Below are 13439 nucleotides of genomic sequence, written 5' to 3' on the forward strand. Positions count from 1 at the left end.
AATAAGTTTGATGTGTCACATGACCCTCTTCTTATTGAAAAAAACTAAAGTTGGATCCAAGATGGCCGACTTCAAAATGGCCACCATGGTCACCACCCATCATGAAAAGTTTGCCCCCTTACATATACTAATGTGCCACAAACAGGAGGACGTTAAAATCACCAACTATTCCCATTTTATTAAGGTGCATCCATGTAAATGGCCCTCCCTGTAGATTTAATGTAAGTAGAGCGATGTAAATATTAGCTATGTTTCCATCCAAAAATGCAAATTAACATTATGCGCAAAACTGGATTATCGCATAAAAGTTGTGCAAATAAGGCAGCGTTTCCACTAATACTGAAACGGCAAGGCGCTTTAGAATGACCAAAACAACAGTTCAGATGGTTTACAGTGTGCTCAGCCTGCTGGTTTGTCCATTTACACACATTTTCATCATCACATGATCTCTTATCACAAAATCACATGACCTGTTTTAATGCGCATTAAACATACATGCGAATTTGTATGGTAAAAGTGTTTTTCATCGCAGTTTATGCGCATCTTTTCTTATTGAATAAAAGGTTTATCTATTCAATTATACGCATAATTTTTTATGCACATTTAAAAAATTTATGCGCATCTTTTTTTATGGGCATATGCAAAATGCGCATAATAATAGGTGGATGGAAACATAGCTACTTTAAGCAAAGCTTGGTAGATTAAAAAATGTAGAGTATAAATATTGTGAAACATAAATATCTGTGCATTATCCATTAATATAAAAAGCTTATCAGACGTATAGTTAGTATGAAATAATATTAGTATAGTCTTATGCATATTATCTTTTAAGAAATAGCTTAAATTAGCACATTTTAAAAGGCGTCATCCATTCATTGTCACTATACTCAAGGTCTTGGTCTCTTGTTTATCTTTATAGCATCCACGTGGGATAAAAGAATGACATCTTAACTCTGTCTTTCGTGAAACGCAGTTGCTGTTTAATGTATAGTAAACCAGACTCATTTAAAGTAGCATCGCTGCGCAAAAACGTTATGAATGCATGCTACACTTCCGACTGTACAGTGTGTTTTCTTTTTCTTATAATGCACAGAGTTTTGAGGTAAGAGACATTTTCATTTGCTATTCACTGACAGTCGGACAGACTCATGCAGTTCATCATACTTTATCTTTTAAAATCTAAATCTCGAAGTCTCGTAGTCTCCTCATAAACCAACGTTTCAGCGCGCTGCTTCGTTGAAAACATATGATTCGGTTCACACTCCTGATTGATTCTCGCAATATAGAGGCTTTCGCTGTCAAAGGCAAGTGGCGTTTAGCAGCTTTTGCCAACAAACAGTTATTTCTGAATGCGCAGACGCTGCGATTAAGATGATTAGAAGCAAATGTATTTGTTGATGGTGTACTATGTGGCTAAAGCAGTCGCTTAATATCATCATCTCATTTTTGGTGGAAGTGGTGTTTAGCGGCTTTTGCATGTGAACTCTTCATATATACACAAATAAGAACAAAGTGTAGTCATTAGCAATTCGGTACATTACATTTTAGAACATATTTTAAACAAGAACGAGATTCAGCTTTTTCACAGTATGTTTGGTCAAGCAAATGCAGCCTTGGTGAACATAAAACGTTCTTTTAAATATTTATACTAAATCTTAAATGTAAGTATGTGATTTTATGTTTTTTTTTTTGTGCAGGATTGGCGGTGCAGTCCCCATCGTGTTCTCGTATTTCGCAGAGTTTCTGGCCCGGGAGAAGCGCGGGGAGCACCTCAGCTGGCTCTGCATGTTCTGGATGGTGGGCGGGATCTACGCCTCAGCCATGGCCTGGGCCATTATACCACACTACGGTGAGTGACAGACCTGTCCACCAATCAGAGAGCTCTATCTATCTATCTATCTATCTATCTATCTATCTATCTATCTATCTATCTATCTATCTATCTATCTATCTATCTATCTATCTATCTATCTATCTATCTATCTATCTATCTATCTATCTATCTATGAACTTTTTAATCTATCTATCTATCTATCTATCGATCTATCGATCTATCTATCTATCTATCTATCTATCTATCTATCTATCTATCTATCTATCTATCTATCTATCTATCTATCTATCTATCTATCTATGAACTTTTTAATCTATCTATCTATCTATCTATCTATCTATCTATCTATCGATCTATCGATCTATCTATCTATCTATCTATCTATCTATCTATCTATCTATCTATCTATCTATCTATCTATCTATCTATCTATCTATCTATCTATCTATCTATCTATGAACTTTTTAATCTATCTATCTATCTATCTATCTATCTATCTATCTATCTATCTATCTATCTATCTATCTATCTATCTATCTATCTATCTATCTATCTATCTATCTATCTATCTATCTATCTATCTATGAACTTTTTAAATCTATCTATCTATCTATCTATCTATCTATCTATCTATCTATCTATCTATCTATCTATCTATCTATCTATCTATCTATCTATCTATCTATCTATCTATCTATCTATCTATCTATCTATCTATCTATCAGCAACCAAGGCTCTTCTCCTCTGATTGGTCAGTTTGGCTGGACGGCCAGCTCTAGAAAGTGATCTGGTCGTTTCAAACATCTTCCATTTAAGGAATATGAGGCCACTGTGCTCTTAGAAACCTTAAGTGCAGCAGAATTCTTTTCTAAGCTTGGTCAGATCCGTGCTTTGCCACAATTCTTTTCCTGAGCTCTTCAGGCAGTTCCTTTGACCTCATGATTGTCATTTGCCCTGACATGCTTTGTGAGCTGTAAGGTCTTATATAGACAGGTGTGTGGTTTTACTAATCAAGTCCAATCAGTAGGGTTCTGTATCGTTTGGGGTTATTTTGATACTGGTGCTAAACCGATATTTTCAAAATGGTACCGGTGCCAAAATGGTGCCTGAACCGATACTTTTGAGCTACAAAATTATGGTGGACGACTCTAGAAAAATCGTTTATTTGACAAAATCTTTTTTTATTTGACAAAAATATTTTTAATAGAACAATATACTTAAAGTTTAAAGCAAATATCAATTAATATTTTATATATTAAATTACATTAATATATTTCTTTTGATCATTTGTTGGTTAGCATGAATTTAAGATGTGCATTATGAAATTATATTAGCTTACTACTAACGTTGAAAGGCTGACATCAAAATACTGAACTCCTTTTTTAGGGTTGAGCCTTGTGACTATGTTTACATGGCTATCAGTAATCTAATGATTTGCCTTAATCTGAATAAGACAATAATATAATTAAGATGTTTACATGAGTTGCTTTTTGAATGTTGCTTTGTGATACGTGTTATAGTACATAGATCGATTAACGTCACTGCGTCACCACGCTATCCATGTTTCCTCCAGTTTCATGTAATTTCAGACTTTCATTTTTTAATTTCCGACTTTAACTGCAGTTTCACTTTCATTCAGGAACATTTCATTCATGCCCCATGACAAACTGAGGTATTTTATGCGAGCATTAACTAAGGGCTGCTCTTTTAATGGAATTTAATACCACATGTTGAATGGAAAGAAAAAAACTCATGTTCAACACGGGTGTCTGTGGTCCTTTAAGGTAATCAAAAATCACTGTTTACATGGTAGTCTAGACTTTTAATCAGAGTATTGTCTTAACTATATCAAAATCGGAGCATTGGTGGCCATGTACGTACTCATTGAAAGTGCCATTTGATGTCGCAAGATTTCAAAGACCCTCCTCTGCCTTTAAGTTGATTCCATGCGCCCTCAAATGTGTCATTAAGTTTGACGTGTTTCCCCTCTACACACAACTTTTGTAAAGCATCTGCTTCATGTTGCTGTGTCAGAGTCCTTGCTTGTGAAATACGCTTTAGTACACTTAGTTTAGGCAAATTTGATGAACGCAATCATGCGTGTTGATCTGAAGAGAGCTCTTGTTTACTTAATGTGCTGTACTGTGTGCGTTGCACGCGTCCATTCCCTAGGCAACAAGAACAAATGCCCGACATTGCCTGTCCGTATTCCTCAACGGTGTGACACAATGCGTGCCTATGTGTGCCTTTAATGCACTCCTTGACGCTTGTCAAGTGGCTCTGAAATTCATATGCTGATTCGGTCTGGTACATAGCGGTTACAAAGGCACGGGGTTTCGTTACCCAACCCTACCAATCAGTACAATCAAACATAGCTGGACTCAAATGAAGGTGTAGAACCAGCTCAGGGATGATCAGAAGAAATTAACAGCACCTAAGTTAAATAAATGAGTGTCACAGCAAAGGGTCTGAATACTAAGGACCATGTGAGATTTCAGTTTTTTTTCTTTAATAAATCTGCAAAAATGTCAACAGTCCTGTAATTTTCTGTTATTATGGGCTGCTGTGTGTACATTAATGAGGGAAAAAATAACTTACGTGGTTTTAGCAAATGGCTGCAATATAACAAAGAGTTAAAAATTTAAGGGGGTCTAAATACTTTCATTACCCATATGCTGTTGAGGTCAGAATTATTAACCCCCCTTAGATTTATTTTTTTCTTTTTTAAATATTTCACAAATGATGTTTGACAGAGCAAGGAAATTTTCACAGTATGCCTGATAATATTTTTTCTTCTGGAGAAAGTCTTATTTGTTTTATTTCGGCTAGAATAAAAGCAGTTTTTAATTTTTTTAAAGCCATTTTTTAAAGGTCAAAATCATTAGCCATTTTAAGCATTTTTTTTCCGATAGTCTACAGAACAAACCATCATTATAAAATAACTTGCCTAATTACCCTAACCTGTTTAGTTAACCTAATTAACCTAGTTATATCACGGTTCAGGAAGGATGGGGGAGCGAGGACTCAAGTGCAAACACAGGATGATTTATTGATAATAAAAATAAAACAAAAGAACAATAAAAACCACCCCGAAGGGGAAAAACATAACTATAACACCAACAAACTTGACTGGGTTGGCACAACAAGAACAAGAGCAGGAACACATGGGGAGTTTAGACGACGAACTGGCACAGGACTGAAAACATGAGGGGATTATAAAGCAAAAGTAAATTGACACACAGGTGAACATGACAAACTAATAATGAGTTAACAAGGAGTGTGGGACTAGACAATAGACGGGAGAGCGCATGACACAGAGAAACAACACAAGCCATGCGCTCACATAAAACAGGACAAGAACATGCAGCCAATGAGAGAACTCCTTAACCGCATGTTCATGACAAGACAAGCACAACACTGAAGCACACGACAAAAGCACGTGACCACAATGTAAACACATAGCCACGTGCTTTGACAACAGACGAAAGACACGAGCACACAATGAATGAAAACACTCACCATGCGCTCACACACGCAGTGTGCATGCTTCATCCCAGCGCCGACCAAAACCGAAACCAACAAGACTGAGACGCTGGGGATGAAGCACCACGCTGCAGACAGACGAAAACACAAACACAAGTCGGAGGGACGCAGAGCTCGATAAAATAAATCAGTTATTAGATATAAGTTTTTTAATCTATTATGATTATAAAACTGTTGAAAAAATCTGCTCTCCGTTAACCAGAAATTAGGGGAAAAATCAACGGGGGTGAATAATTCACAGAGCTAATAATTCTTCAACTTCTTCGACTTCAACTGTATCTAATTTTTTTAACCATTATATTTTGTAATTTTTATCATTAATAAATCAAAAATAAACAAGAAAATGATATTGTATAGTAAGTGTAAAAATATTGGAACTGTTTGTGCGTTTCTGAAATCTACACACTAACACCATCTAGACTGCAGCTTGATATGAATGAGGCCGGTGTCTGTGGCGATGTAATAAACTGCTCCTCTGGGAAGTGTTTGTTTCTGTTTAACTGGAAGCTCTCCGTCCTCCATCATGTGGCTCTGAGAGGATGATGGGTAATTTGGGGTGAGCGAGTGTGAGCAGGAGCATATCTGCTGGGCTGTAATTGAGGTCAATTGATTAGCGTCTCTTGTTTTAGCAGCGTTTCTGTGGTCAGGAATCAGCGGCGTGTGGAGAAACGGTTCTGCCGCAATGCTTTCATCACTGCAGAGGCAGGTGAAGGACTTCAGCAGTCGTGAAAGCATTCTAGAGAGTGTGTGTGTGCTGGTTTTGGTGCTTTACAAGGACAGTTTTTGAGTTCATATCTCGAGTCCTCTATCGGGTCTGAGTCATTTGTTCTTCACGGGCCAATTATATGCGTTTAGAGCCGGAAAAAGAATTGATGTGTTCATCTCTGTAGTCCTCTATCGGGTATGAGTCATTCGTTCATCACGGGCCAATCATATACGTTTATTCATTCATTCATTTTCTTGTCGGAGGAAACCCACGCGAACGCAGGGAGAACATGCAAACTCCACACAGAAACACCAACTGAGCCGAGGATCGAACCAGCGACCCAGCGACCTTCTTGCTGTGAGGCGAACGTGCTACCTACTGCGCCACTGCGTCGCATAATATATATATATATATATATATGGGGGGGGCCCAAAGAAAAAGGTTGGGAATTGATCCCTTCAACTCGGGAGTTCTCGGATTTGAGTCATTCTGTTACGTGATGAACGAACGACTCAAGAATCAGACAACTCGAAACGTGAACTAATTATCATGGCTCCTTATCGGCTCAGACTGTGTACTTTGGTTAAGATATGTGACTGTCAGTGTAACGTGAACAAACCACTGACATTTGAAGACATGAAGAGGTGAGCTGAGCAAAGAGACAACAATACCAGCCTGATCTCACGAGAAAACGTCAAGTATTTTACGTTTTGCCAGTTTAGTGGCGAATTCGTACAAATTAGTACCAGTTCAGTCGTACGAAAATGTACGATTTTAAAAGGGAGGCGTGGCACCTAACCCAACCCCTAAACCAACCATCATTGGGGGATGAGCAAATCGTACTAATATGTACAAATTAGATTACATGAATTCATACGAATTAGCCACTAAATCAAATAGTTTCGAATTGCCGTGAGATTGTGTTGAAAATGTCTTCATAGACAAAAGAGCAGGTAAATATTGAATTATTATTTTCTTCTTTTTATAGTATTCTATTTATGACTTATTTGTCATGTGATCAACCTTTTGAGCTAGTTGTAGATGCGTTTGGAAGCAATTCGTAACATTCTAACAATATTTTGGCAAATTGAACCAAATTAACGAAATGACTCGAAAAAAGATTCGTTGATCTCAGTGAACGAGACTCAATGGGCTCTATTTTGACGGTCCATGCGCAGAGCGCAAAACGCAGGGCGCAAACGCTTTCAGATGTCAGAGCATCAACCGAGTGAGAATGAGGGATATTGGATCTACTTTCACTTTCGCTCTTGGATAGGGAAACCTTTACGCACAGACATGAATTAGTCTATAAATAATTAATTTAGTTTGTTAAGCGCAAATATTCATTTCAAAACTATTTCTAAATTCAGTTCTAATTTCCAGCAAACTAATAAATGAACAATAATAACGAAGTGTGCTCAAAAACCTGAGTTATATCCTAAAACACATGCTGTGCCCCATATGGTCTAAAACCTGACAGGTGGACAAATCTAAGCTTGTTTTTAATAAAACAAATATAAATATGGATATAATAAATAATACTGCTAATAATAATAACATTATACAAAAGCAAATTGTTATGAATGAACTGAAAAAGCCTCCCGAGATGAAGAAGACATAAAAGCAGTGATTTTTCATATTTATGTAGGCTAGAAAATAATATGTTTTGTAATATTTTAATCCTTTATATTTATATTCTATATCTATTCTTATTATATCCTATATATATCCTTAATATTTACATTTTTTCATATGTAAAGATATTTGCCTATTGCTCTCTTGTGTGTATTAAGCAGTGTGTAAGCGAGGCGCAACTCTGCGCTGGAGTTTAGACCGGGTTTGTTTTGGTCTAATAAAAAATCTATTTTAGTTTCTCAAAATAGCAACGCGCCAGCGGTCCGCCTCAGAACGCCTTCCTTTTTAGACCAGAACGCCTATGAGCGCACAAATGAGCGCTAATGCACTTGCTATTAAAAAAGCGTAGCGCAACGCCTCAAAACGACTCTTGCGCCAAGCTGAAACTAGCAAAAGTCTATTGTGCCGCACCTTGCACCACACTGCGCCGGGTGTATGATAGGGCCCAAAGATCCAAGTCAGTAAAATGATCCGAACTTCCCCTCTCTAGTGGTAACCCTAGTGTGTATGTTGCTTTAATTTTGAGCCCCGAAGAGCAGCTTTTGTTCTGAAGTGTAAATGAATGCTGCAAGACTCTTGATTTGGTATAAAGTGGCTGTTGTGTACATGAGCTGGCATGCTGAACTATACACTAGTGTGTAAAATTAGCTTTAGCCTCATGGCTTACTGTTAAGTTTCACACTGATTGGCTTCATCAGATGAGTTACATTAATAGACGGAGGTTTCTTTGTTGCTTTTCCCTTTCGCAGTGTAAATAATACTGTTAGAAACTGTTTAAAGCAGCTTATAGTGTAGGGTTTGGTTTTAAGTTGGACAGTTTTGGTGTCTTAGACTTGAAACACACTGGCTTAACTGTGCATTTACTGAATGAGCCTCATGTAACTGGCTGCTATGCACCGTTCATTCATTCATTTTCCTTCAGCTTAGTCCGTTATTCATCAGGGGTCACCACAGCGGAATGAACCGCCAACTATTCTAGCATATGATTTTTACTGCGGATGCCCTTCCATCTGCAACTCAACACTGGGAAACACCCATACACTCTCTCATTCACACACACACTCATACAATACAGCCAATTCAGCGTATTCAATTCCCCTACAGCTCATGTGTTTGGACTGTGGGGGAAACCAGAGCACCTGGAGGACACCCACACCAACACTGGGAGAACAACCGACCCAGCCGGGACTCGAACTAGCTACCTTCTTGCTGCTTTGAGGTGACTGTGCTAACCACTAAGCCACTGTGCCGCTACACAGAAACATAAATAAATATATTCGATTTTTCTCTAACCAGCTGGACTATGTGATGGTGCATTAGCGGATATCAGTGTGCTGTGCTGTTCGTTTTGTGTGTCTGTGTGTGTGTGTGTGTGTGTGTGTGTGTAGAGTCAGCAGTCCATGAACCCACTCCATTACACACATAATCTATATAATGAGATTCTCTATGGTGACTGATAAACATGCACCTGTGGGGTTATAACACACACACACACACACACACACACACACACACTACATTCAAAATATAGACGCAGAAACAAACACACAGACTCGCACTATCACACACACAAATTAACAATCCTCACAGAGATGCACAAATACACACACAGATACAAGGACACAAGCACATACTCACAACTACACACACACACTCTCATGCAAACACACACAGACTTACATAATGACACCCACACACAATCACACCCATACAGATATGCACAAACACACACTCACAAATGCACGTAGACACTCGCACCATCACACATACAAATTTCACAGAGATGCACAAACACAGACACACACACAAATACACATACACAAGCTCACACATTAAACAAATGCACACAGACACACGCACAAACACACACACTCTCACTGAGATGCACAAATACACAGACTTGCACCAACACACACACACATTTACAATCTTACACAGATGCACACACACACAGGCTCACACAATCCCACACAACCACAATCAAACATACACATGCACAAACACACACTCACAGAGATACACAAACACACACAGAGACACACCCAGACCAATGCAAACACACACACCACACACATACACAAACCCACACTCCATATGGTGCCGCTCCGCCTCTAGTCATTCTCCGCAGCGTCAGAGAGCAGCAGTCATGTGGAAAATGATACCAACTTTAATGATTATTTTGCAGAGAGAGTGTGTTCTTTCAGCACTTTTACTCCTGCGGGCATTCTTAATCGACTCCTTTTCACACACACACATATTCACTCACACACACACACACCAAAACAAACTTATTCACTGTGAAATTCAGTCGCAGAGGCATTTGTTGAAATCACTTGTGTTTGTTGTGTTGTGGTTTCCCAGTAATGGGTTGCAGCTGGAAGGGCATCTGGCGTGTAAAACGTACTGGATAAGTTGGCGGTTCATTCCGCTGTGGCGACCCTGGATTAATAAAGGGACCAAGAATGAATGAATGAATGTTGTGTTGTGCTGAAGAGCATTTGCTTGCATCACTAAAAAAAATTAATAAAACACAACATGTTGTGCAGCGTTATGAGTGTTAAACTACAATTACAACCACTGGAACATGTCATTACTGCAAAAATATTTATTTCATTTATTTTATTTTTTTTTATTTATTCATTTTTATTATATATATATATGTATCTTATCTTATCTTATTATTTTTATTTTTTATTCTTTTTTTTTATTTTATTTGAAGTGCTTGGTGGAGCAGTGGGTAGCACAATCGCACATGCGCTATAGATGAATTGGGTTAGCTAAATTGCCCATAGTGTATGTGTGTGAATCAAAGTGTATGGGTGTTTCCCAGTGATGGGTTGTAGCTGGAAGGCCATCCTATGTGTAAAACATATGCTGGATAAGTTGGCAGTTCATTCCGCTGTGGCGACCCCAGATTAATAAAGGGAATAAGCTGATAATAAAATGAATAAATAATTAATTTAAATTTAATTTATTTTTTATTTAATTTAGCTAAAGTGAGCTGAGTTCAATTAAATTTAATTAAAAGTTAATTAAATTAAGTTATCTTGAGTTAAGTTAAACTAAGTTGAGTTAAATTTAATAAGTTAAAATAAACTAATTTAGGTTAAGTTAAATTAAAATTAAAAGTGAATTAAACAAAGTTGTCTTGAGCTACGTTAAACATTAAGTTAAGTTAAACTAAGTTAAATTAAGAAAAATAAAATTGTTGAGTTAAGTTAAAGTAAACTGAGTTGAATTAAATTAAATAAGATAAAATAATTTAAGCTGAGTTAAGTTGTTAAATTAAATGTTAAATTAATTTTTGTTGATTTAAACTAAGTTGAGTTAAATTTAATTAGTTCAGATAAACTAATTTAGGTTAAGTTGAGTTAAATTACATTACACTGGAACTAAATTAAGTTGTCTTGAGTTAAGCTAAACTAAGTTAAATTAATTAAAATAAAATTGTTGAGTTAAGTTAAAGTAAACTGAGTTGAATTAAATTAAATAAGGTAAGATAAAATAAGTTAAGCTGAGTTGAGTTGTTGTTAAATTAAATTAAATGTTAAATTAAGTTATGTTGAGTTAAACTAAGTTAAATAAAATAAAATTAGCTTGTTGAGTTAAGTTAAACTTTTAAAGTTTGAATAAAGTAAAAATAAAATTATGTTATGTTGAGTTAAATTAAAAATTTAAATTAAATGGAGTTAAGTGAAAGAAAGAAAGATTTGAATGTATTTATTTTTCACTTTACCTTTCTCCAGTTGTTTCCTCTTGATGAGTATCTTGAAGTTGTTTGGTAGTTTACACTATTCATTCATTCATTCATTCATTCATTCATTCATTCATTTATTAAGTAATTCATTCATTCATTCATTAAGTCATTCATTCATTCATTCATTCATTCATTCATTCATTCATTCATTTACTCATTCATTCATTAATTTATTCATCCATCCATTCATTCATCCATTCATTCATTCATTCATTCATTCATTCACTCATTCATTCATTTTCAACTGCTTTTCTGAGACCGGGTCCTGGGGGCAGCAGTCTTAGGAGAGATCTCCAGACTTCCCTTGCCTCAGACACTTCCTCCAGCTCCTCCAGTGGGATCCCAAGGCGTTCCCAGGTCAGCCAAGGGATATAGTCCCTCCAGCGTGTCCTGGGTCTTCTCCGAGGCCTCTTCCTGGTGAGACATGCCTGGAACACCTCCCTGGGTAGGCGTCCAAGAGGCACCCGAAACATGCCCGAGCCACCTCAGCTGACTTCTCTCAAAGTGGAGGAGCAGCGGCTCTACTCTGAGCTCCCCCCCGGGTGACAGAGCTTCTATAAGGATGTGCCCTGCCACCCTGCAGTAGTTTACACTACTGTTAAAAAAATTGACATTGGTTAAGATATTGTTTTTCTATATGCGATATTAAACCCAGATGTCCCTAAATGTCTGCCCACAAAAGGCCTCATGTATCGCTAATTAATCCTGGTCTTAAAAGACTACTGACTCTCTGAGTCTTCACAGCAGATGCTTCAGTGTTGGTGCAGAAACGGCTCTCACTGATGGACTGAACTCTTCTGTATGGGAATATATTTGACATGTCTTGGTTTGTCTGTGTTTGTGTGCAGGCTGGAGCTTCAGTATGGGCTCAGCGTATCAGTTCCACAGCTGGCGTGTGTTTGTGGTGGTCTGCGCTTTTCCCTGTGTCTCTGCGGTGGTGGCGCTCACATTCATGCCCGAGAGCCCTCGCTTCTACCTGGAGGTAATGATAAACTGGGTCATTTCAGTTTCTGTACAGTTAAAGTCAAAATTAATAATGTTTGACAGATTCAGGAATTTTTCACAGTATTTCCTTTAATATTTGTTCTTGTGGAGAAAGGCTTATTTGTTTTATTTCAGCTAGAATAAAAGCAGTTTTTATTTTTTAAACCCATTTTAAGGTCGATATTATCAGCCCCCATTAAGCTATATTTGTTTTGGATTGTCTACAGAACAAACCACTGTTATATAATGACTTGCCGGATTACTTTACCCCAATGATGATTAGGATTCTCTGTAAAGATGCTTTTAATCATTGTATGAAAGCAGCTCTTTAAATAAATCTGTGTGTGTGTGCGTGCGTGCGTGCATGCGCGTGTGTGTGCGCGAACGTGTGTGATGTCCAGATGGGCAAACATGACGAGGCGTGGATGGTGCTCAAGCAGATTCACGACACCAACATGCGAGCAAGAGGAGAACCGGAGAAAGTTTTTACTGTGAGTAACACACACACACACACACACACACACACTAGAGCTGTAATCGAGCAATAAAACTTAGGCCTGATAGGGCCCGAGCCCTACAAGTACATTACATATATAAGTTGGTGTTGTAACAATATGTTGATGCTTGAGAAAGTTACATTTTTTCTTTCTATAACATTTATTTAATGTATAGGATGAATATTTTTACTTGTTCAAATTTAACATACAAGGCTAGGTTAAATAGTTTATCCAGTGCAGATGTTAATTTTATGTAATTATTATGGTCATAATTATTAAACTTTATGCTTTTAATAAATTAGCGAATTATATTTATTGAATTATATGCCCCATAAATTAAATTAAGTATTTGCCCTTTAAGGCTTAATATTAAATTTAAAGACTTTAAAAGAAAACATTCATTCATTCATTCATTCATTCATTTCTTGTCGGCTTAGTCCCTTTATTAATCCGGGATCGCCACAGTGGAATGAATCGCCAACT

At 37.2% G+C, this 13439-nt stretch overlaps 1 protein-coding gene across 2 annotated transcripts in view; it reads left to right on the forward strand.

Moving 5' to 3' along the window:
• LOC101884074 (synaptic vesicle glycoprotein 2C-like) overlaps nt 1–13439 on the forward strand; it is a 128031-nt gene that overhangs the window by 59639 nt on the left and 54953 nt on the right. For both annotated transcript variants that reach the window (XM_073935687.1, XM_073935688.1), the window contains exons 4-6: nt 1698–1849; nt 12324–12457; nt 12861–12950. In XM_073935687.1, coding sequence (XP_073791788.1) covers nt 1698–1849; nt 12324–12457; nt 12861–12950 — 376 coding nt within the window. The remainder of the gene's footprint in view (nt 1–1697; nt 1850–12323; nt 12458–12860; nt 12951–13439) is intronic.

This window comes from Danio rerio, chromosome 21 (assembly GCF_049306965.1).
Source record: "Danio rerio strain Tuebingen ecotype United States chromosome 21, GRCz12tu, whole genome shotgun sequence".
Taxonomy (NCBI): domain Eukaryota; kingdom Metazoa; phylum Chordata; class Actinopteri; order Cypriniformes; family Danionidae; genus Danio; species Danio rerio.